The 26,804-nt window shown below is 42.8% G+C and overlaps 1 protein-coding gene across 3 annotated transcripts in view; it reads left to right on the forward strand.

Moving 5' to 3' along the window:
* Positions 1–23,439, forward strand: part of LOC129726046 (protein rhomboid) — a 165,908-nt gene extending 142,469 nt beyond the window's left edge. For all 3 annotated transcript variants that reach the window (XM_055682606.1, XM_055682607.1, XM_055682608.1), the window contains 6 exons: positions 19,643–19,755; positions 20,103–20,220; positions 20,476–20,618; positions 20,694–20,815; positions 20,885–21,031; positions 21,154–23,439. In XM_055682606.1, the coding sequence (XP_055538581.1) occupies positions 19,643–19,755; positions 20,103–20,220; positions 20,476–20,618; positions 20,694–20,815; positions 20,885–21,031; positions 21,154–21,464 (954 nt within the window). In that variant the 3' untranslated portion in view covers positions 21,465–23,439. The remainder of the gene's footprint in view (positions 1–19,642; positions 19,756–20,102; positions 20,221–20,475; positions 20,619–20,693; positions 20,816–20,884; positions 21,032–21,153) is intronic.
* Positions 23,440–26,804: the final 3,365 nt, after the last annotated feature.

Raw genomic sequence — 26,804 nt, forward strand, 5'->3', positions numbered from 1 at the left:
CTAGAAGCCAAATAGAGACATAAAGTGGAATCTTTGAGATGAGTTCGATAATGACCAGAACGAAAATGGTAATTATAATTTTTGAGTGCTGTTTAAGTAGCCGACACTTGAAACAACCCATTTGATGAGAACAACGGTGTGTAGTTCCATGTAGTAATCAGCTTGTGAATGTTTCCCGAAGCCACACAAATGGACAGAGGATGGTTCGCTATATGCCGAATAAAACACGCAAGCCGGAGTCACACCCGTCAGCGGTACAAATTAACTTAATTTATTTAGAAAAAAGTGAGTGTAAGTGTAATATCGTCTTAACTGGCGAATGGCAAGCATAGTGGCCCGAGTTCAAATCGCAACGCTGAGATGTTATGGATGATATTTTGTGTTAAAGTTGCAATCAAAAACTGCCAGATAATTTCATTCACCTGTTAATTATTCACTGCTAAGTGAATCCTTTATTTGGTAAAAAACTAATCAAGGCATTCCTCGCGATTTTATAGCATTTTATCAGATCTTCGAACAGCTTTTTACTACTTTATGTTGCGTTTAGTTTTGAAATTTTATTAGAATTTATAAGGTACCTTTAGTTGCTTAGCTATGTTTTTGAGAAGTTCACCTTGAATGAGTTTAACAGACTTGATTTTGCATCTTAAGAGAGAGAGAGAGAGATTGATCACCACCGGTTGCCACTTCGTTACTGACCAGGATCGACCGGAATTGCACATGGCATTTATCAATAATTGCTTGGGATTTTTTAGCTATTCGATGTGCATCTCCAATGATCCCTGCATGCTAATCAGTACCGACGCCTGCCGGTCCAGAACGTAGATCAAAGGAAGGGAGGAAAGGAAAGTTAGTTCGATACTTGTTGCTACTAGAGAGCCGGATATACTCCTGCACACTCCACAAGCATCACTGGGTATGGAGGAGATTTGTGTTAGTGTGTTTGTCGCATTCCTTTTCGAAATTTCACCGTATGTAGTATTGCGATTCTAATTCTACCGACTGCGAGAGAGCGACGACGCGCGCGTTCGTCTACCCAAAACCATTTACTTCATAACGAGAACGGAGTTTGAAGGGTATGTGTGTATCGCGGTTCTATCGATGCAAGAAGCAAAGTTATTTCAGAAGCATTTAAATGTCCTCTATTTCTAGGTGATTCGTACCAAGTGAGGGGGTGGTGATGGTAGTAGTGATAAGGAGCCTGAGAATTAACCCATGCTTAAGTCCTTTGATAATCAAAAATGGCCTGCTTCTAACAAGATTCGAACTCACGACCATCTGCTTATCCAGGCGGACACTGTAACCTTGTGGCTACCAGCTCCCTTCAGACTTGATTTTGCATCTTAGGTAACTCAAATTAGAAGAGCCCATTCGAACGATTTGAAAGTAGCCTTCTTTGTACAACTTCTGGTTTGCTAGATGTATAGCTTAATTAAGCCTCTACCTGTAGTGGTTTATGACAATGTAAATATGCACTGGCACGAAGGTGGTCGCCGCTGTCTCTGACCTTTCACGGTGTGGAAGCCGTGGCAACCCATTCTCCGCTAAACGCACTCGCCTGATTCAAGGAGAGTGCAACGTGATGATGTAAACGCCTGCCTCTGAAGCAAGACTTGTGCCGATGGGATATCAAACAGGATGAGCGTATAAAGTGTAACAACAATAAAAAAACACATGCACACACACAGAAAATCTTTATGGTGGGTTCGCTTCGGTAAGGCTCTGAGGTTCGGAGGCGTGGGAATTTACGGTGCGAGCCTGCGCTGGCGGACTGGACCATGGAACGAACGACTGCAGCGCGCGTGAGGTGCCAATGAGAACAATGATATCACCCAGCGCCTTTGGTGGCATATTTGTAAAACTATAACAAAAACACATAACCGTGAACGAGTGAAACGCGGACAAAACCCGCGACCGTCTGTTGTGGAGAATTGCCGGTCCAGGTGAGAACGCAAAAGCCAACGATATCGTGCAGTAGACAAGGAATAATTTATGTTTATTTTAAAATATTTTTATTATTATTGGTTTTCATTCTGTTCCATTATTGTCTTTTCATCTTTTTTATATTCTTGTTCCCGGCTGCTCGAAATTCAGCTTTCTTCGATGAGTCGGGTTATTATAATCTCACACAGAGTTGAAGGTTGGAGCCTAGAACGCCCGCCACTAATAACAATTGTAAACAAGCACATAACCAATTCGTCACAGGCAAACGGCATCGTGTCGGTAGTGGATCGCCGCTCTCTATGGGTCACACAGATTCCCATAAACTTCAGCTTCCTTGTACGATAATTTTGCCGTGAAATTGTCGATAGAGAAACCGCCGGTCGGTTTTTTGTTTGTTTGTTTGTTTGGTTGTCGTCTCCAGCTCGCGCGACCGAACCAATCATCGGGTTTCCATCGTTAACACTTACTGCACTTCTCACCATCTGACAGTCATTATTAAATTATCGATATTAAGCGTAACGAATTAATAAACGTTATGGTTGATTCCACAAGACCTCATCACTGGCGGTGCCGTCGCGAACTGTCAAAGGTACCTATGCCGCGGTTGTTCGGTTGCAGTCAGACATTATTACCAACTTATTTGTACAGACGCGATGCGGCTTGGCACCATCAAACATGCGGCTCATCTTCCCAGTGACTAATCGATTCTCGATAGTGAGCGGTGTTGATAGTCTGGATTCCATCCACAATGCTAATAGGAACATCAAAATGGTTCAGTTAGTGTTGCTTTCTCACCTTCTACCAAATCCTTCATCTTTCGATTGTCATTAGAGCGCAGTTTTGTCGGTGTGCTTCTTAGCTGGAAGCTGATCCAATATTCCAAGAAGTCGCATCCGCTACATGTTCAACCGAAGGGAAATTCTTGATAGGATTAAATCGACAAAATCCGCTGAAAAGCTCGTGTATATGAAAAAAAAAAACATTATAAATTATCCGACAAATTCAGCTATTAATGTTTGCTTTCTTCTCTTCCTCTCTTTTCAGGTAAGTTCGTTTCGGAGCGAAATAAATCATCCAGCAATTAATAACCAATCTGGCTCTGCTTAAACTGTCAACAACAACACCCCGTACTGTTCACAGAAATGAAATTTTATTTACTTCTTTGATGGTAACTTTCAATTCGATATGTGAAAGCTGGTGATCAAAAAACACTTTGACTTATTTACCTAGTTTAAATCTAGTTATGAACAGCGAGTAGCGCAACCATACACGAGGATATTATAAAAAAAGTAATTATCTGCGGTGTATTTCGATCCAGCAACGATTGTAAATGGTTTACTATATAGGTATTTTTATTTGTTTAGTTGGTATTAAAACGAACATTTTGATTGCGTCTCCCAGTAAAATAGATGCGGCGTCAGTCTTGAAGGCTAATCAACCAATATTTCATTCCCTTCCCAATTATTCAAGTGAGAACAACTCTTCAGAAGCGCATTCTTTAGCAATACATCCTTGGTATAGTGTTTAATTGGCAAAAAAAAAAATCTGGACTACCAACGTAGAAAATATTCAGATCCATTTGCTCCTTCACTGCTACTTGCACTTTGTGCCTGCCTCAACGTCCCACGGGAAGTTTTTCATTCGTCGCCAAATCGCTGACGCGCCGCTCGAGCGAGCTGCTGGCTGTGTGTGCAGAACTTGGCGAGTGTGGCAGTCTGCCAAGCCGGCCAGCCACTGCAACCTCTCGCGCGACGATCCTGCCTGATCCCTAGCATGTGTGAGGTAAACTTTTGCGACAGTCTCTCTTTCTCACTAAAATATTGTACTTTTGTGTTAACGAATTAATGAGTATCACCTGGTGGTCTTCCTCCGCTCCGCTAGCTTGTGTCCGCTTTCCGTTCCCCTGGGACGCTGAGGTGTGCTTCATCTCTGCTCGTGTTAGATGGATATGGAGCTCGCTGGATAAGTTTTTTTTTGACTCTCTCCTTTGTAACTCATTCGCTGCTCACTCGCTCAAAAAGCTATAAAGCGGTGTGGTCTCACTGGGGCTCGAGCTCGATTTGTGGTATTATTCTTTATTATTCCAATATTATTATTGGACGGTATCATCTCTTTTGTATAAATTTATTTATTTGTTTATTATAGGTTTAGATCTGTTCTTCTGTTTATTGACTGCTTTTTTTCCACCGTTTTCGTGGATCTGCAATCTCCTAGGCAGTCAATTGAGACTTCAAGTGGGAAAGTGCCGCAGTTGTTGTGAGCATGCTGGGGGGTAAATAGTTAAGATTCTTCACTTCGCGCTCCAGGTTTGTCACTACCGCTGGGGAGCTGATTAGGTCGATGGTTGTTGCTGATCATGGTGCGGGTGTTCGCACTCTTACACACGTATATTAGAACGTCGCAAGTGTCGCTGACTCACATTTCGAATCTGCGGTGGTCGAACCGGTTCAAGTCCGAAATTTTCTGCACTCGCTTAATTGATGTCAGTCCGGTAGTAGTGTCATTAATGCCGGGCTGATCGTGTGTCCTTGACTGCTTGGGCCGACGGTCGAATTTAATTAAGTTGTTACTCTCGGCAGCACCGAAACACAGCATGAAACGCGAGAGACGGTTTGGTCGTACCCGAAGCCAGAGGAAGAGACTTCGTTTTCCTCTTGAGCCTGTTTGTTGATTCCTTTTTCACCTCTAAGATATCGACCCCCGAAGAACACGGACAGTGCATTATTTCCCTTTTTGCTTTTACCCTGGTATGACGAGCTGGTTGACCCGGTCTGGCTGTCTGTTTGTTCAACAGGGATACCTCCCGGGTTTTAATGAACGGCGGGTCGCCTTTGTCTGATGGTTGGTTTCACCCGGATTACCCAGGAACGTCTTAATCGACCATTAATCGATTTTAAGGCATTTCCCCGTTTATTCAAATGACCTGGACCGAGCGTGATTTTATGGTGTTTCAGCCAGGACCACCATCAAAGTCCGTCGACGGCAGAGGTGCACTAAATTGATTGGTTTATCGACCGAAGAGCTGAAGTTTATGGTAAACTCTAGTAAAATAGTTGTTAAAAACATCATCACGATGATGTGCCCCAGCCGCTTCGACGCTGGCACAGAAAGTCTAACTTTTATAACGTGTTGTAGCGGCACCTACACGTAGTATTATACTTCGGTGGGACTTTCATTCTTTTTTTTCTTTCTTTCCGCCGCCGGCCAATTATCATCGTGAGTTATCGTTGACTTTTGAGAAAGATTATGACGTAATCAAAGGCCCGTCCGAATTTGTATGTGAATGCTAAAAGAATAAAAATAGACTTTGCTTGTTATGAGTGGCTAAAGTTTTATTGTCTCGTTTAGAGTCGAAAACGGTGGCTTTTATTTGACCGAAAATTGCAGAGAAAGGATTTTTGCTTGCCTAGCATGTGATGCAATAAACATGCACATGGGAGCAAACGCGGTACGCGATGGTGTTTCGTTTTAAATAAAATTATACAAACACTTTTATTGTTATTGCTATATTTTATAATATTACCAAAGTATGGCTGGTATCTTTATTGATGATGTTGTTTCAGTTTGTTCCTGTAGTTTTGCGCGTTCGACTGTCCTCTTGGATCCTCCCGCTCGCACCTCTGCGCGTGTCGTGTCGTGCTGTGTTAAACGATGCCGCCGTTGTCTTTAAAGAATTTTTATGGATGTTGTACAAGTTCTACCGATGCCACCAGCACAGCAATCACAGCGATCACTTGGGAGATTCCTCGTTTTTCCCCCCAATGTTCTTCCAAAGAATGCAAAGAAAGCAAAAAAAAATGTATACCTTTCCACTCCAACGCGCGGTGGTCACAGATCTAATAGTTCTGCAGTGTCGGACCAAACAAGATCGAGTGGAGCCGGCAATAGTAGACGTTTAATCTAATAAACAACTTTAACGCCACTGTCAATCACCGGATGATCCGATGCGGCGGTTGCAACTCCTTCGTGATACGATGAAGCACGGCGGTAAAGCGATTGCAATCTAGCGCTTGCCGCGGCACTGAACAGAGTGAGAGGCGATGCGATCGCCAGAGACAAATAAATAAATAAACGCCAGAAACCAAGTGACAGTAAAAGTTTCTCGTAAATTATTCTACGCGTGGCCAGCCGAAGAAGCTCTAAGGAGGTTCTCGCAAGCTTCCCGTTTCTGGACTCAGTAGGGTGGTCGCAAATCTTCAAAGTTTTGTTTTACTCACATGTGAGGTTTGGTTTGACGATTCTTCACAGTGATTGTGATGTATGAGAATTCATTCAACATTGGACCAGGATTCAGGGATGTCACGGTCACCCTAAGCTCCGTGTTTCAGTTGATAGAGACATGTACCACACCGCGAAGAAGCATTCAACTTTCGGACCGTGCTCCATCACACCTTTCTTCATGCGAGAATTCGTACGGTGATTCAGTTGGCTGCTAGAAAATAGTAGATCCATAGGATCGCGCGCAATGGGTCAGCCGTTTCTGCTTATGGTGCTGCTCTCGCTTCTGCTAAAAACCGAAACCAAAAACCACCGACCCATTATACAAACTAATCGGCAAGACGGTCGGTCGTCGAAGCATAAGGTAAACACGCTGACCACGGCTACCGCCGCGAAGAATAACAGCAACATGACGATCATGTGAGTATCTCATATGTTTAGAAAATAAACATAGGGATGGCGAAAAACCACAGGAGAAGATAGGAGGAATAAACGCAAACACCGGCAGTAATAATATTTACGAAACTGGTGTAACCCAATGAAAAGAAATTGAAGGTGGTAATTAGTAGACAAATTTGTATATTCACACTAGGAGCTTCACGAAACGCATATCATGCATTGCATCGGTATTGGAATAGAGATTTTTCGGAACACATGTGTGGTCATCTCGGAACACACTGTTTACCTAGACATGAAAAGAAAGTGCCCGTTGACATTTTGACAGCTACCAAGCATCAGTAAAGCGTCAACTTATCTGGACTGGCTGGAGAACCGGCCCGCAAATCTCTGTGGGTTGGCTGTACGTTCGTTAGGAAGCCACCGCAGCAGCAGGGACCGACAAAAGGAATTTGGCCAAAGGCTATAATTTTTTCTGCATACTTGTTTTGTTCTGACGGAGGAGCTTTAGGATCAGTTTACTGGTGAACATACGGTTGCATTTTTCGAAATTGCTGCCACTTCAACGGAACGTCGCTAAAAATTAATTACTACATTCTTTGTCTATCTATTTGCCAATATCAGTTGTAGAACGGTGCGAAACTTCACAACACAAGGTATCGGAAGTCAAAGTTGTATTCTACAGTTTTCGCACAGCGACACTTTACAGCCCAATTTTTCGGTTCATTCAGTTGGTAAGATGTCGCTGCGTATGCCATTGCAATACGAATCCACGATCTTGAACGTAAGCGTGGGAATACTTTCAATTTCTGCGCGGCCAAATTTGGCATTAATTTCGGCGCTGCTGTCGTTGCTTCTCTATATCGCATCTCTCACACGAAAATGATTCATTCCGGCACTACCGTGACGTCACTTGCGTCGGCCAAAAACGAGCCAGCACGGGAAGAATAATTATTAGAAATATATCAAGCGACGAACGGTTGCAGACCTCAACGGGATAACAATGCACCTTCGTTCGGAACTGCATGGACGTACGCGCATGAGTCAAGATTAATAGGTACGAGGAATGTGGCAAAATGACCGGCTGCTTCAACGATGCTGCTGAAGGAGGTCCATAATAAGATGGTCAGGAAGGCTCCTGCCCGAAAAATGAGAACCTACATTTTTGTGCTCGTTCAGGGTAGTTCCTGGTGTTTCAGAGCAAAATTTATCGTAAAAGGATCAAAAGCTCTCTCATCCTGCGTGTTGCCATCGTGTCCACCCTACTGTTCCAGTTACGAGTGGGACGAAAAGAAAGCTCAAAGGGAAGAGAACGTGAAAAAACAGATTATTTATTTTTGTTGTAATTACATTCATCGTTATATTATATATCTTTAGTAGCAATATCAGACAAACAGTTGAGGAGATCGAACCAGGTGAAATTATTGTACTGGCCGGCGCTGTAGGCAAAATACGCTTTAACGCTTTTTAAAATCTAATCGTTTCTTTTTCGACGCCACAACAGCATCTCGATTTTTTTGTGTTAACTAACTCAGCTCCATGATGCTATGGTTCGGGAAGATCATTTTATTGAATCTGTCCATCGATTGATTTTCATGGAAGAAGCATAAATAATTTTCGCTTCTGTGGCAGCTACAGCACATTACGTACAATGATGAAAAATATTTATCAAAAATAACAGCACTCTACGTTGCTGTATAATTGGAATGAATCTACATGATTTTTGCTGTTCAATAGTAGAACAATTGATAGACGTAAGAAATGAACTACACGCAATCACAATTACTTTATGAATATTTAATTAAAAGTCTCACACCGCGACAGGGATAGCTGCTTTGCGGCGATATTCTGGCAGAGCTGAAAACATTATCATGGCTTATAACGCAGCCTCCCAAATGGCATCGTTATCATAATCGTTTATGCCGGTGAGCTCTCCACATCTCATCTCGGACAAATAGTGACGTTAGTGTGGCTGTTATTTTGCCACAAAGCACTCGATGCGTCCTTTCAGCGTAAATGCAGTTGCCGCCGCCGCCGCTGCTATTCGGAGTGGACGAAGGATGCCCCAGGGGCTATAAAAATTTATTACTCCAACACTGCACTGTTTTTGCGACGGTGGCGGTAGTTTACCCACTGTCTGTAACTACCGCTCGCATGCTGCAGCTTGTGTGCGCCGAGACCTGTTCGGGAGATAATGATTGATGATGCGCGAGTTGGGCCTTTAATTTTTTGTGGCTCTTATCTGTATTCTGCACTTTTTGCATCGGCAGATCATCATCGACAGGAATCGATTTTCAGTCCCGCGCACTTCTAATAGAATTTGTAAGCATACACTTGTATCTGGTTGTGCGCCTGCTTTACAAGCGACGTCAATAGCCGTAAACATCCTTCAACTCAATTACGGGGCCTGAGCATAATTGGACGCTTTGATCTGGGTGCTACAAGCTAAGTACATTTGTTGCATGAATGATTCTGGGGAAATGGAAAAGCCAGACAGGATGACAGTTCAATTTTTGTACACCACTGACCGAACGCAAGGCAGTTCTATAATTAGGGCTGTTTAATAATTCAATAATCATGCGACACGAATGAATGTAACTTCGGGCAACGGGTTCACGAGGGACACCGACCCAGCCACTAAAAGGATTGTACCGTACAGCACACCAAAAGTAAATGGGGGCGCTAGAGGATTTTATCATGTCGTGTACTGAAGCAAGGAAAACAGGTACGTGGTTGTTGGCGTGCAAAAGAACTAAAAGCCGAACATGCAAAATGGCCATTATTGACGGTCCGATTTCTCGTTTGTTGGTTGGGCCAAACATGCAAAACATGTGGTTGATATACCAGGTGGTCACCACAAGACGAGAGACGAATAGTTCGTCGCAGTGCAGAGTGTACTGCCGTTTCGTGTAATACCCGTTGCACCTGTGCACGTGAAATTCACCTTCTAACCGGAGGCGATAACGTTAATGTATGTAGACCGTGCTTGGTGCATGGCCGGCACGCACTCACACTGCCACAGACCGGCGGTGGAGGCTATTCGTAGACGAACTCCGGTTGAATAAGCAGCGGCTCCCTTTATGTCCAGTTTCATCACTTTACGCGATACGTTGAATTCCCGAACGTGTCCTGGAGGCGATTGGCGCCTGCCACCAAATACGGCGCATTTCGGGAACCCTCTTTCGTGTTTCTCACGCGTCTTTTTCGGAGCGCAGCATTCTTCTTTTATGTTTCTGCATACATAAATTTGGTAATATTAAATTTAAATATTTTCCTCTCGTTTCTGCGCATTTTTTTGTGTGGCTCGAACGTAATCATGTGTCTCACAGCTATAAAGAAAAGGGTGTCTTTCGCGTTGATCCAACCTCGGCTCGTCGGTCTATACTTGGCTTATTGTGGCTCTCAAAATCTTCACACGCGTGCACTTACACCGCCATTTATTTGCATGTTTTTAAGCCTCGGTCGTCTCATCGTCCCCATTGGTTTTTGTTCGCGAGGCCCTTCGCGAGAGGGAGGAATTCCCAAAATGGAATTCTCGAAATTAATTGCAAATTGGTTCGTACCGACTGTCAGGATGCGTGGAGGAACGAACGTATTCAAAAACTTCGTTCCAGGTTCGCTGACGGGACCTTTTTGTCGGGAGCAGCACAAAATAAATCAGGCGGTCGGCCGACCGGTGGGTTAGTAGGTGTACAAAGCGCAGCAGATGATCGGCCCGCGATAGGTTAATTTTGATATTGTACGTAGCGCTCACGATCATTGCCTAAATATTCGCGAAAAAAAACAAGCGAGAGCAAATGCAACTGCATTCACGGCAGTGTGCACTCTTTTAATAGTGCGAATACTCGAAACTCAACCGGCTGCAGCGGCGACTTTGTGTTTTGTCTTACGCGGTTCCCTAGACACAGTGGAAATTTTTTCTTCCGAAGATTCCCTTTACAAGACAGCTGTTTACCAATAAATTCAAGTTAGCGTTTTTCATACTGTGTCTCTTTTTCGACGGAGATAAACGGGACGGGATGCTGGGGAGCCAACAGAACGGAAGGGCGGCGGAACATAAAGCCTGATGAATATAAATTAAGTCAATTATAAATTGGAATGGCTCTGTTTTGTTTTGGAGTATTTTATGCTGAATCGCGGCGGTGTTACGGCAATAATTATTCACGTTAGGCATATGGATCCGCTGTGTATGGTTAGGCGTTGAAACACGAGAACATCCCGCGCTGGTGGAAAAGATCCTTGTGGAGTGCAATCTGGCTAGTAGCCTTTGTGCTGAAGATTCAATGGCAATCGCAATAATGAAGTGGGTGTTACCGGAGCGATACCGCTTTTCAAGTTTTGTTTTCGAATAAATTGCGTACCTATATGCTGGGAATCACGTGATGCTCCAGAAGGATACAAATTACGAATATATGTAAAAATGAACGAAATGTCAAAACGAGAAATAGTTTATGTGTATCTGCTTTTAACACTGCATTCTGTTTGTTGGCTGGCCTGAAAAAAAGAAGGCAGATCGGAATGTTGATGACCACAGCCTCTGATTAGTTTCCGGATGCCCTCTGGTCCATTCTCGTGGCAGTGACCTTGCATGGTGCACCGTGCTCTGTTTCGGTTTGCTACATACTGACTCATTGCCAAGGTTGCCCTCATAACCGATGACACCCCGAATGTGTGTGCATGATAATGTGGTTAGCTGACCGAGACCTTGTCGTATACGCGGAACCAACCGACGCCGTTCCGGCTCGTTTATTCGAATAACAAATTGTGTCTAGCTCTTGGCTGGATGCTAACGCGTGCCAACAGAAACAAAAACCGGAATTGACGCGGGTGCCAACACGAATGATAGTTATAAATTTTACTGTGACGTCATTTTGTGAAATGAGAGATGCTCCTGATGAAAGCGAAAGTGTCCCGCGAGGAGGGCATATCTTAGCACAGTCGCACGGTGGCCGCCAGTCTCTGTGTGCGAAAAACGAATCTAGAAACCGGTCACAAAGAGGAAATGCCTTGTCATGAGACATTAAACTTTTTTGTGTGTGTCGCGGCTTCGCTGTAAGATCCCGACAAGATTGACGCTCGTATTCTACCCCCCAAAAGACTTTCCGTGCGTTGGAAGGCAATACTCAGTACAAGACGAAATGCTTTTGCTGGCAGTTTTCCAAAATGAAAGCGAAATGGCTAGAGGAAAACTGTCTAGACGATTTCGCATATTGTTGCCAGACGCGGTGGTTCTTCTCTCCGGCCCGGGTGTCAGGAACGGCGATTCATTTATTCTGTATGCAACACTTGTCTGCTTGCTGCTAATCAGTGCATCAGCGGGGAAAAAATACAGAATGACTGAAATTCCTTCACTAAATCGCTATATCCGGCCGCAATCTTCGAGTCTCTTCATGCAGCCGAGAAATTTAGCGCCGGCGGCGCGTATTGCCAGTGCTGCCGGTTTACAATTGTTTCCGATTTATATTCGGTCGTCATTTCATATATCAGTCGTGAATATTTGCTATTGAATGACTACTGCATCATGTCGAGTCGTTTTGTTTGCTGCACGCATGTTTGCATTGTCTCGGGTCAGTCAGAGAAGCATCTTTGCCAATTCGACCCATCCAACGCATGTCTACCGACCACCGACTTCGAGTTGATTGCCATCCACGCGTTTTCAATTTGTCATCATGACTTAATTTCGCTTCCGCCGCTTTCAAAATCGTACGCGCGCAAGGTAATGCCGAGCGGCGACGAAGCGTCGTTCGCGGTTTAGACCAATTACCGCTGGTGTGTCTCTATGGAAAAATTATGTAATTAATGGTACGATGATAATTCGGACTCTTTAAGCTGCCTGTCTAAGCGATAAAAATATACAACGACATAATCGCTTGACTGGATCATCAGTTCGCGCTTCGCGGGGAGTGAAGGCAACAACTATGACGAGTAAATCCTGCCGGTTTTGTAGCAGTTAACCTCTTCACGTGTGATGGCTTTAATTGTTGCAATTAAGAAACATACAAGTGCATAAAAAATTTGCTTCTTAAGTAAATAAACATATCAAATAAACAGTCACAGAAAGGTACCCTGCTAATAGTTCAAAATATTTCTGAAAAATGAGATACAGATTACACTGCACACAGAATCCACATTAACGCCGAGTCCCCTCAGTTACATAGGTAAAGTTTTGTTTAACTCAAAGCACTAATAGACGTTGAAGTTCTAGGAATACTGCCTCCAGCTGCCGCCGCTGCTGGTGTTCCCAGAAACGGAATCTGGCTTTCCCCCTGCGTTGTGTCAATGAGATGCGCAGCCGGGATAACTGTTTCACGGCTAAATAGCTAGCAGCTCACCAGCATATTGTTTGTGTTTATAAGGCGTTTGTGCGGAAAACGCTGGCAAACTCGCCGACGAAGATAAATTGCTTGTGCCAACAATGTTGTGCACCCGACTTCGAGGGAACCCACGCACGCTTATGTATGTTGGCTACATTTAGTAGCGTTTGACAGCCCGTGTGATGAAATGGTGCAAGCGCTTGCGCCAGTGGAAACTCCTGCTGCTGGCTAGTAAAGTTTTACCGTTGATAGTTTATTTTTACTGCTACGCTCTTATTAACTGCAGCTCGTTAAGACTGATGTAAACATCTACTATAATTGGCTCGTAAGTAATTCCGGAGTATTTTCACACTTCATAACTATTCTGGGTAGACCAAGCCCGGCCAGTACTATCCGGTCCAGATTTTCGAAATCAGATCAACTTCACACTCACTCTCGGTTGGACATGAGATAAACAATATAGGTTCGTCCTGGACCAGAGCACACACACGCGCCTGCCCGCCACAAGTCCGGCCATAATGCGATAAATAAACTAGCGCGTATGTGGCAGCCACACAGATGTTAAGCAGCAACAGAATAGCCACTTGTAACACGATACCTGGCGCGCGGCAAGCTGGGAGCCAATCTCGAGTCCCTCTGTGGCTAGATTGGCCGTAATAAATTGCTCTGTCTGGACTTGTGCGTGAACGCACCCCAGCTTCGTCGTAATGAATTGAACTACACAGAGGGGGGCACCGGGGGAGAGCACATTTTACTCCGGCACTCATGTTACACATCAGACTTTTTGGCGTCTCGAGCAGACTGGATATCGATTAAACAACAAGCTCTGTGGAAAAAAGGCAAAAAAAAAAACAAACCAGACTGAAGCTGCTGTGCTCAACCCGTGGTCGTTCGATTGGGATAGTGGACCGGTGAAGTCGCGGTATAGATACCGACCGACTACTTTCAGTTTCTCGAAATTCATTAAAGAATGCGTGTATAGGCTGATGAAGCGCGCGCGAGCAAACGCGTGCGTGCTCTCGGTACTAATTTAGTTGTTTATGGTGGTGGGGCGGTATTGGTTATACGATACTAGTCGTTCCGAGGTTGCTTCTGCTTTGAAGATTTAATGGGCCGGAGGGATCGGTTTCGTTGGAATTAGTTGCCGCGTTTACTGGTTTTGTCAGTTGTCAAAGCTCGCAACGTGTTGCACTTGAATTTTTGGACATTCGGTTAGCTTTTGGGGTTTTTCGAGTAGTATAGGTAATTACAACTCTGATTATTTTATTGAAGTTTTTTTTTTCATTGCTGTGCTGCGATGATTGGCGACGAAAATCTAACCGACTTGCGACGAAACTACTTCTCACACGAAATTTCCCATGGAGTGGCTGTTGTTGGTCAGTTGGACGGTGAACGCAACTTTCGCCAATCCAGAGACCCAGCGAATGATTGGCTATTGTTTCAACGGTAGGATTTGATTTTTTCAGCTTTCTGGGTTAAAGCGATTTAGAGCCGCTTCAAAACTACTAAATACCGCTTGGAATTAGCTGCCTCTGAGCTTCTGTGTGCTGCAAGTGCCAATTTGCACTCCTTCTGCACCGTGGTTCCGCCCCCATTCGGGCTGCTGCTGGCGCGCATCGGATCGTGAACAGTGCAGCAGCCGGGAGGGAAAGTAGAACAGGAAGTCGGTGTTTATGTAATGTTTACATTCGGCTAATTATAAATAATATCGGGTCTTGAACGGAGCGAAATTATACCTGGCCAACATCGAGAGCAAAACGGACTATAATAAAATTAACCAGATTTCGAGAGCGCCTGGTTTCGGCGAGGTGTTGAAAATCTCGCTGCTGCTGGCTGGCATAGATACTCTCCAGCTCGCTGCTCCCCACTTAACAGATCTTTATCGGCCAACCGAATGTTCTAATTGTATTTAAATTATTCAGGTGCGAGTTTCCCAAGTGACGAGGAAGCCTTGATACCGCGTGTCAAAATCTTTGTAAACACGCTACTTATAAGCGCCGATCCAAGCGGATAAAATAAATGCGCTTGAGACGATTAAACCCCCCTAAAGCGAAGCTTATACGCGCGGTCCATTATCCATTGGCGTTGTTTTGCGTGGTGTATAATTTCTGCTTATCAAGTGACGCATCGCGCTGCGCGAAGCCGCCGCCGTTCGGTAGTTTGACAGTTGCGAAGTGTTTGTTTGCATCTTTGACGGGTCGAACAACAAAGCGCACACCCCGCCGGGATACGCGGCATTCAAACAGAAAAGCCCTTAGTCATGTTTTAATTTGACGGATCGTCGATTTCCAATAGTCTCTTCCCAGCCAAGCATTAATTCTTCGCCTTGCGATAATGCATCCATTCCGTGTATATATGTAGAGCGAGAAACGGGGGCAGGTGCATCACGATGCCTATTTTTTTTTTTCAAGACCGCCTTACCGTCGGATGGCGGTAATTTAAGGTTAAGTTCGTAAATGGCTACAACCGGACAGCCGATTACGCCCTTTCCAGCCACCTCCCGGAAGATTGGCTCTGGCGCACACCGAAAATCCGATGCAGGTGTAAACTGGGAGGCGTGTGCGGGCTATCATCATCCTGCCAGCTAATAGGGGGCTACACTTGGAGTGAGAGAGAAATGGGGGTTTATGGTGGGGACCCCATTGGCCAAGGTTAGCCTGACTCGATCTAATTGTTTCAATAGAAGAATGATTGTTTACCTGGTAGAATGGTAGAATCTCTACTTGGGTGCACTGTGATGCTACAAACATCGAGTCTGGCCCAATCAGTAGTTCTTCTTGTAGCTGTAGTTCAAGCCTCAGTTTTGCCCGCTCCCGAGCTTTCCTGTTGTCCACAGTGCAGCACGGTTCTTAACAACGATGTTGCAGCACCGCAACACATAATCTTTCAAAGCGGAAAGAGCGCGAGTAACGCGATGATCCGAGGGAGTTAACCGAGAAGTAATGTTATTAATTGATGAGAACGTTATTATTTCATATTGTTTCTATCATTTTTCATGGGCCGTAACTGGACGTGTTTTTTTTTTTGTTGTACCTAATGCAGTTGAGTCTGGGCGTATTCGATGCCGTGTGCCGGTTTCCTGGGCCAGTTTAATGTTGCTACTTTTATATCGAGAATCCCCAATGCTCCGTTTCAGCCCTTCCTACTTGCACCCGGAAAGATATGATGATGGTGGTGCAATCGTCTTTGACCGTGCTCCTGACCGACAGGTTACGAAGCCAACAGCTCTTGGAATTTACCCTGCCGGGCCTTCCTTCCACCCGCAACGCTAGATAGTCTGGGAAGCCCTTCGCTACCACCGCGTGACCTCTACCGATTAGCTCGTACCGGAAACACATATAAAATTCATTGAAATTACAAGAACAACATGAATTTAAATTATATTTTCCTTCTGCCTCTTCATTTCATTACGGATTTCTTTTCACTACGTTCAAGTCCAAGGCGATTGTGTTCATGGGTGTGTGTACGATTACCTACCAACCACGCGAAAGGCCGTGGTGGTGAAGAAAAGGGTGTAGAGGACAGACGGAGAAATATTTAGCAGGGAAAAGTCAGATTATATCACCTTCTGATCTCGGTGTTGGGCTGCGTGAGATTCTACATGACGTCACGTTACGGCCAGTTTATTCGAATGGAATTTGACAGTTAACTCCCAAGCGCGACTATTGTGTAGCGTGAGGATAGACACCGCAATGTGCCGCTGCTGGGAACAATAGGCCTGACGGTGGTGGGCGCACTCGATGAGAAAAATGGCTGTTTTTTTTGCGATATTGCGCCACCCTTGAGATTTCTCCGGAGTGTGCTCAGCCGAGTAGAACGTTTTGTTACTATTTATTATAGTAAATATTTTGCGATTTGTATACAATTCTGTGCGCTTTTCCTCTAATACATTCTATTCATTGAACAAGAAAACGTACAGAGAGTAGGTACGGTGCAATGATAGGAGGCCGGGGTGGGTGGTGTTGGTGCAGAACGGACAGAAGCTTTCGTCATCTGGGAACTGGCGCACTGCCATTTGGAGCATGTGTAGCAATGCCAGGGGAGACAGTGCAATGTGCAAAAGAGGGAAATAAGACCTACCGGGGCTAACTAAAAGGCGCTGCAAAGTCAGTCGAGGGCAGCAGCTGAAACGATTAAAGGCGATGAAAAAAAAATGTGGAAAATTACAGACAGGTTCAAGGACCTCTAGCTCTGCTAGGCTGTCAGGTTGGTTAAATTTGTTTGCTTGCCTTTACGGTTTAGCGCGGGGAAACGTGTGAAAGATTATAGCGCTGCGCTCTCGGTTGATATCACTGCTCTAATAAGTCAGACTGTAATACTTTTATTCGATTTCGCAAAAAAAAATAATTACACGATCATTCACTAAGTAGTGTCATAACTTTGGTGAAATAATTAATCATAAATTCAACTTGAATATGCTTCTTCCAAATGATTGTCTGAAAAAAGGCAGACGGTCGTTTTTTTCAATTTCAATGATAGAATTAGCCGGAGCAAGCTCGGTGGCCATGCCCGCTGACAGCTGCGCCAAATTGGTTGATTACGATTGCGACGACGAACGTAACGAGTGAGAACAGTGTGATTTCGGGACGGAATTGTTTTCGTTTTCAGTACAACGTTTTTTTCGCTTGGCGGGTAATTAAGTTTAAAAAAAAAGAGGGCGCCAGAAACGTCTAGTCACGGTGAAAACAATAGCCACTCTGTCGCTGCAGGGAACGAGAGAAGTAATTTCATGGATCGCTGAATTTTGGGTTACAATTACGAGACAACTAGCTACACTTTTGCGGTTTTTTTTGGGTGGCGGGATTCGATTGTTTACTAGCTGTCATCCGGTAAAACTAAAGTGTCATTCCGGTACACGTTGTTTGACACATTAATCGGCCGGAATCAACGCTTCGGTTGCCGGTCCCATGGGTGTCTTTCCTCGAATGGAATCACCTGTCCCATTTGTGTACGGATGTGTGTGATCAGATCGAATCGCACGCTTAGAATTCCTCGTTTGATGTCATAATTGCCAGTTATTAGAGAAAAAACTTCAAAGCAAAAGTCGCGTTTTTTTGACGGACGAATATGGCTATAATTGAGCGGCGGCTTTGGGGCAGAACGCTATACGGGACGCGCTTTTTTGCCTTCCTCACGTTCTTATCTAGATTTTAAAACGCATCAAAACGTCGATTCTTCCCACTGTGAAACGCGCTGCTGCTTCCCCACATCGCACCTCATCGTCGTCGTGCCGCCTTGCGCTCTCAACCTAATTCATTGTTTATTGTATACTGTAATCAATTATGAAGATCACGGAGCAAAATAAATGTTCTAGTTATTCAGGTATACTACATCTAATAAACCCCTTTTTCGTATAATTAAACCCTAGGGTTTAGAAGGAAAGATTTTAATTAACCATTCCGCCTGCGAAGGGCCGTGGTCAGCAACCGGAACGTACCATGTTTAAAACTACAGTGGTGAACTACCTTCGTAGGGCAAACTACACAAACATGAAATGTATTCCTACTTCAGGCACTTTTGACGCGTATCATCTTATTTGCGTGGCAGCATGTTGTGATTATACTGAAATTCCATCCCCGTCCTTTGCTAACTGTCCCTAATCGCCCACTATTCAGATGAAAACAACTAGAGTACAGGAACAAGTTTCATTGCCAACCACGAAGAAAAATTTCATGAGCCAATTGTGCTGCCCCTAGCGCCAAGTATGAAAACGTAGAGTAGAAAGAGCAAACTGCAAGTAAGAAGTAGATAAAAACAATAGGTGTAGGTACCTGTTTCGTGTCTCACATCGGCGGCTCGTTCACTCACTTGTTGTCTCTAGTTGTCTAGAAGATGACAGCAGATTTTCTCCTGCAACCGAGCATTCTAGATAAAGTCGTCAGGTTCTAGCCACATCTAGTTTTGTTTCGTATTCTCCATATCACTGGGTAAGCCCAGCCCGAATGATGTCAGTATTTAATTCGCTAGCTAAATTTGAAATTAAAAGCATCCATTTGCACTCCACTATTTAGTAGTTCTCGTTACGATCCCAGCATCGGTGGCACATTTTCTGGCGCCATTTTCCCCATTATATCAAATTTCCCCATTATATCAAACGCGCTTTCGAGCGCTGCTAATGATGTAATTGTTATTTCGGTGGCACGAAAACGGCCCTCATCGATGCAATAATTGCAACTTTATTGTGGTTTCTTCGGCACTTCGGTCCGGTCGTCATCTACCTTTATATCTTCGCCACAAATTTTCTACCGTGATTTGGTGAAAGAGGTGCGCTGGCACGCCACTAAAACAGCACCGAAGAAGTGCTCGCAATTATTTAATATGAGGCTTATGTTGCCCGGAAAAAGATAGACCAGTCAAAGCTGCGCTGCCGCCCATCAGCTCCGACTAAGAGCGCGGAAATTTTCGATTGTTACAGCACCCGAAGATTTTCTCGCAATTGTTTTCGAAGGGAAAACTAAACTGGCACTAGCACAGGCACCATCAGTTGGGCTGATGAGCTCGTTTTTTCGGAATACAATAGCTAATATTTTAATTATTTTAATTTATACTTTCTCCAAAGTTTCCTCCGCTTCTCATAAAAGCAATAATAAAAATATTACACCGCTTGATTGCAACTTTATGTTAAACGATTTTTTCCCTCTTCCTCACGGGAACAGCTCAGACTCGTGCTCCCCACTTAATTCAAGAGAACCCCTCATTTGCCCTATGTCTCAAATCATAATCGCTAATGTCATTCCGTTTTATTTTTTTTTATTTTTTCTCCGGAACAGATGAGCGGCAAACGGTCGCGTAGTTTCAAGTGTGCAGTACATCATCGCGATCGTGAAGTTTGTTCGGAGAACGATTTTCATCTGATATTTGAAGATCCACCATTATTCAAGAGGTAAGCAGAACTGTGGTATGTTCGTGCACCCCGCATACCTGTTTGAATGCTAATTCGTACATACATCTCTCCCCTACCCCGGACGTGGCTGTATATGCAGTTCATGTGCATATTAGGGTGACCAAATCGGCCTAATTGTAACTTTTTATTGATAGCTGAAGGCAACTTCGTTCACTAGTTCCCTAAGTATAAAGAGACGTGGGACCTGCAAATTTTCGGCTCGGACGGTCACCCTGGTATGCGTTGCATACCTCGGGGGAAGAAAACTCTGAGTGAATCAAAACGTTTTCTTTTCACTCATCGTCCCCATGTTTATACGTTGTTTTCTTGCTCTTTTTCTTTTCCAGAATGGTACACGTAATTGCAATGGAAGTGCTCCCCGAAGAGCGGGATCGAAAATATTATGCAGACAATTATTCATGCTGTCCGCCTCCATTATTTGTGATATTAGTTACATTAGTTGAGGTATGTACCCTTCCTTTTTATTATATTTTTATTATATCACTGATGCATACTACAGGCTCTCTCGGTCTTGAAGTGATCTTCGGTGGTGGTGGAATCTGGTCCGTCTTGGCTCTCACGGTCACCCCGTTCGACATAGTGTCGCCAAAAAAATGATCTTCTCCCTCCACCACCGGTAGATTAATTTCTTCATCGCCTTAGCACTCAGGAAGACAAAGTACGATATTCAGGTTCCAATATCTGCTTCTTTTTTCACAGTTGGGTTTCTTCACATACCACACGCTTACATCGGGCCAGGCGGACCCGGCCGGTCCGGTTCCGATCGATTCGATGTTTATCTATAGGCCAGACAAACGACACGAAGTTTGGCGGTTCCTATTCTATATGGTTCTACACGCGGGGTAAGTTCAAAACGTTACAAATGAATCATAGTTTCGAACTTATACTAATTACGAATGCTTATTTTCTATGTCCAGGTGGTTCCATCTCGGTTTCAACCTAGTCGTTCAACTTCTTGTTGGGCTACCATTGGAGATGGTACACGGCTCAACCAGGATAGGATGCGTATATCTAGCGGGTGTTCTTGCAGGATCTCTAGGTATGTGTGTCATACCTGACCATTTGTTAATCTTGATTCTAACATTCGTGTCTCTTTTTCTTTGCTTAGGCACCAGTGTATTCGATCCTGAAGTTTACCTAGTCGGTGCTAGCGGGGGAGTTTACGCTCTGTTAGCAGCTCATCTAGCGAACGTTATGCTGAACTACCGTAACATGCAGTACGGCGTTATCCGATTGTTGGCGATACTTCTATTCGGTAAGTAATGTTCTAACTTAGTCCTAAGTAAGGATCGTAGAATCCTCTAACTTTCTGATATAAAAGTGTCTTTTTCTGCATTTAACAATGAATTTTCGTTTTTTTTTTCTTTTCACCAACAGCATCCTGCGATGTCGGTTTCGCGATCTACTCCAGGTACGCGGTAGAGCCGCAAAGTGGTGCTCCCTCGGTGTCCTATGTTGCCCACTTGACTGGTGCACTGGCCGGTCTGACGATCGGTTTGCTAGTGTTGAAGAATTTCGAACAGAAACTACACGAACAGCTGCTGTGGTGGGTGGCCCTCGGAGTGTACGCGGCGTGTACAATTTTTGCCGTTGTGTACAACTTGGTGAACACCGTCACAGTGCAGAGGCTAGAGGAGGAAGGCGAGCAGGTACTGAAGCAGCATCTTTTCAATAATTTTGGATTTTAAACGGTCGCGTACGCTCGACGGTAGTTACTAAACGACACGCGTAGAACTCAGACAGGCTCCAGAGCGTTTTGAACGCACCTCTTCAGTTGGGACGACTATCGGCGCCAACAGGTGGGTCGAGCTTTAGAGTATAAAATCAGAAACACGGGAAAAATGTAGTCTTCGGTACAGTGTTTAGAGTTAAACTTTGAGGCTGTGCATGCGGAATTGAACATTTGAAAGGCCTCGGAAAAGTTGTGATTCGTGCTTAGATTTATTTTCTACTTACGTGTACGATTACAGTTGACATCATCAATCAAACGACGAAATAAAAGCAAGCTTAGTGACCTCGGCTGTTAGGCCAGGATCACACTGCAATGTTTGTGCAACTTGTTTCGGGTGCGCTAGATAATGGGATTAAAATGATCGTTTGACTCGACAATCAATCTGGCTGTTTTATATTCATCGCAATATATTTGAAAACCCTATACGTAACATATTGCAGTGTGTTCGAAATTTAGATTGCTATCTTGTTCAATTGCAGGTGACTAAAGCTCTTCATTTACACACGACAGCCATTTTGATGATAAACGTTTCATTTTGATCCAATATACCAAAGACTGTAAATAACATTTAAATACCAATCACCTGAAATCGCGAGGGAAATAGTTAGCAAATGTCGTAAAATCGAAGGAGCCGTTGATCTCCGACTCAAGTCCAGTAGAATATGTATATAATGTGAATTTTTATAGCTATATAGTAATACTGAGTTCCATCCAAGTACTCTTGGATTTCGCAAATGTCTCAGTGAACTCCGGAAATAAAAAAAAAATCATTTATAAATCACTCATTAACCTCAATGCAAATATGTACGCAACATTACCCTTCGTTCCAATCACGAAACTTCAAATTCGAGTTTTGGTTAGACTCTCTAAGTTGGAACATTAATGTATCAAAAATCGTCGTAACATTGTATTGCAGCCGCATTAAGAGGAGAACAATAATTCTAGTCAAATTTCTATGAAACTACTATTATAATTATTATTCATTTAACCTGAGTAACTCCGAACTTCTAGAGAGAATAGAACAAAAAAAAGTATTGTAGCGAAGAAATACACTCAACTTATTCAAGTCATTAATCACAAAGAAGTAAGCGTTTATTTATTATTATTTTTTGCCTAATGCAACGCAATCAAGATAAAGCCGTCAAATAGTGGAAAACGTCCCCTACATTGGAGCTGAACAAGAAGCGATGACTCTCATCGCTCCTTGTTCCATGTTTTTGCTCTAACTTTGCGTCTCTTTGCGGCCTGTTTCCATAGAGACCAATTGTTATGCATCAATTCTGTTGAGGAGCACAATCCTAATTGTTTTTGTGTCTTTATATTATTAATTTTGTTTTATTAGGAAAAGCCAAAGAAGATTTATTTATTTTATACCGTAAATTATTTCGACAGAATAAGTAACTTTCGCCGCGATTGTCGCGCAAACGTATCGTGCATTGGTCTTTCCCTAGCAGGAAATGATTGCGTTTAAGACTCAGAACGAATTCTCTTACAATAGTGAATGCCTTACCAAATAGAAGCAAACCAAATAAGTAAACAAAACAAGTGACTCCACTCTGCCCCAAATAATCAGGTAATCCAATCTTGAAAGTACAAACGGTTCAAATCAATGTGCTCTTTCGGATTCTAAGCATCACTGCCAGTAGGTTTGATATGAATATTTCAGTGAATACAAGAGAAAAAAAAACACACACATACACTGATTAAAAGTTTTATGATCCTGCAGAACAGCAAAAAACGCATTCATTTTCTCAATTGAGCAGCAAAACGAAACCATCCTTACGGGGAAGAAAAACTGTATTACTATCTTACATGACAAGGAATACCACAAAAACTCTAATAGGATGTATTTATAATAAATTATTGTATGCAAAAGAAACTATATGCGAAAACGGCAACAGTTGCTGAGAAAACTTTAATAAAAAAAATACAAGAACAAGCCCACTATCTTTTAAATGCAGCTTCATGATGACAATGTCCTGATTCCAATGTTGGTTGCGGGCCTCTTATGAATAATATTGCGTCCACCATTTTAATCGCAAACAAGTTTAAAGTTTTTAAATTTTCTTAGGTTTGCTCTTCAATCTACACATCCACATCATTTTATATAAGACATATCTCTAATAGGTGATGGAAAAAGCTTGAAGTGCATCAAAGGTAGGTCTTTGAGAAAAATATATAATCAAACCGTTAATGATAATAATCAATATGGTGTCGAATTGTTTTAAAATGAACTAAAGTAAAGATTTGCTTGATTTGTAAAAAATGAAGTTCACAAAGATAACTTTCACTTTCTGGGACATCAGAGATACTAGTTCGGAAACGATTTTTGACTTTTTGACGTAGAATTACGTCTTACGTCAACATATATAGTGGTGTGAATTGAAAAACCGAAAACATCGAGAGCGTCACGAAAATTGTCCCCTTTCGAATGCTTGAAACTCAGCCAGTTTCCAACGGATTTTCTTCATTCTTGCGACTAAAGCAAAGCCTTGGTGCTACATTCCGATTAGGAACTCGAACTTCTGTTTATTACACACTACTAACAGTCTCGAGACTCGAACCTACGACGATTGGCTTGTTAGGCCAGCATCAAAAACATCATATCAAGAAGACTGAGAACTCTGCCTGAGATTGAGCGACAGATTTGGTAGTGCAGTCTGTTGAGGCAATCCAAAATTACCGCTTCTCTTCAAGGTTTTCAATCAGATAATAAAAAACCAGAATTAATCCACCTAGCGGTGCAGAAATCTTTGTTAGACTAACCATTACTTATTATGCCAGTAAACCACAAATCGTATACCAACGTAAGGAGTCCGATTTCAATGATGAATAAAATTAACTTAAAAGATAGTTTTAAAGAGGGTGAACTAAATACGATCATTGAATTAGAGCCTGAGGTGGTTTCCACAGATGGTGTGGATGTCATCACTGGAGTATATGAATTTTATTTTTTGAACACAAACCGATTTTTTTCTAATGCTGGCCAGAAGCAACTTATTTTTTTTTTTGAAATAGTCGAACGTGCGGAAACAGTAACAGATAACAATGATTGATAGATACATAATAGAACAGCAAATATGTATTAGTGTGGGGAATCGTTATATGAAAAAAAACGAAACCTGATAGAGAAAGCCAGAACCAAGTTGTTTTTGTTCTTTTTGGGGCCTCAAACAATCCTAAATTTATCGGAAGTCGATTGGTTTTGTCTCCGCTTGGCGCATTGCATTTCAAATTTATATGAAAATTTGTATGAAAAACCCAACTTTTTTGCATTTTTCATTCTAAGAAGCTCAAAATGGCTCAAACCAAAGGTTTCATGACTTCAAACGGTAGGTTTTCTGATGCCTAACATTGACCTAAATTTGTTTGCTTGGTCCAGCTGAGTATATAAGCTCGTTACGACAGGTTAATTCTGATGGGAATCCAACTGACGCCGGTACATTGGTAATGTTGGCAGAAAACAAGATTTTCTGCATTTAAAGCTACATACTCAACTTTGAACAGCTATAGCTCTTCTTAGGGACATTCCAGCTCTTCAGTGTCTTCTGCAAAGTTGTTAGGCATCTAAAATACTATACTTTAACATAATGTACTGCATTATTAGAGCATTATTGAGCTCTCTAGAAAGGTAAATGCAAAAAAGTAGGTTTTTCCATATAAATTTTCATGCAAATTTGAAATGCAATGCACCAAGCGGAGACAAAACCAATTGACTTCAGGTACGTTTAGGGTTGTTTGGGGCCCCAAAAAGAACCAATAAAACTTGGTTCTGGAAAATCGATCACTTTGCCCCACCCTATTATGTATGTAAATTCAATGCAGTTCTATTTTTTAATTTCCACATAACCCTCAATGGTTTGGTTTTTAGAAATCGCCGGACCTAAAATCATGAATCAGCATTGAATATTTTTTACGCATTGTAGCAAAATTCTACAAACCTGCTCTCATGAAATTATAGCTCAGAATTAAACAGGAATGCATTGAATGATTTGTTGTAAACATTGCTTGAATCACATTTCATCGAAATTCTACTGCTAAAAGTTGTTAATTCAGTTCTATTTCAATTGCAATATCTGAAAATGAAGGGTTTCAGCGACATTTGAGAATACTTACTTTTCAAATTGTAGTCGAGAACATTGATCTCTTTGAAAGCCTAGTCTGTGTGGTATAGTCCGAAACACTTTCAGGACTTCACAACAGTACGACAACGAGAAGTGGGATAACATGGATACTCTTTTTTCAATGAGCCTTAAATTAGAAAGCAATATTTATCTAAACATATAAAAATGCAGCTCTGTCTGTCTGTCTGTCTGATTCATATAGGCATGGAAACTACCGAACCGATCGGCGTGAAATTTTGTATATAGGGGTTTCAGGGGCCAGGAAAGGTGACTAAGATAGTTCGAGACCCCTCCCTCTTCTGCAAGGGAGGGGTCCCATACAAAAGAAACACAAATTTCTGCACATCTCGAAAACTAACCAAGCAAATGGAACCAAATTTGGCATGTGGATGTTTTTAGGAGTAACAAATGTGTCCATGTTTATTCGACACCCTTCCCTCTTCTGGAAGGGAGGGGTTCCATACAAATGAAACACAAATTTCTGCACATCTCGAAAACAAACCAAGCAAATGGAACCAAATTTGGCATGTGGATGTTTTTAGGAGTAGCAAATATGTCCATGTTAATTCGACACCCTTCCCTCTTGTGGAAGGGAGGGGTCCCATACAAATGAAACACAAATTTCTGCACATCGCGAGAACTAACCAAGTAAATGGAACCAAATTTGGTAGGTGGATGTTTTTAGAGGTAACAAATATATCCATAATGGTTTGACACCCCTCCCTCTTCTACAAGTGAGGGGTTCCATACAAATGAAACACGAATTTCGCAAAGCTCGAGAACCAATCAATCAAATACAACCAAATTTGGTATGTGAATGTTTTTAGAGGTAACAAGTATGTCCATAGTGGTTCGACTCCCCTCCCTCTTCTGTGAGGGAGAGGTTCATAACAAATGAACACAAATTTCTGCTTATCTCGAAAACTAACCAACTCAATGGAACCAAATTTGGCAGGTGATTGTTTTTGAGGGTAACAAATATATCCATAATGGTTTGACACCCCTCTCTCTTCTATGAGGGAGGGGTCCCATACAAATGAAACACAAATTACGCACAGCTCGAGAACTAATCAAGCGAATATAACCAAATTTGGCAGGTGAATGTTTTTAGGTGTAACAAACATGTCCATAATGTTTCGACACTCTTTCTTCTTCTGGCATGACTCCAAATA

This window comes from Wyeomyia smithii, chromosome 2, assembly GCF_029784165.1.
Source record: "Wyeomyia smithii strain HCP4-BCI-WySm-NY-G18 chromosome 2, ASM2978416v1, whole genome shotgun sequence".
Taxonomy (NCBI): Eukaryota; Metazoa; Arthropoda; class Insecta; order Diptera; family Culicidae; genus Wyeomyia; species Wyeomyia smithii.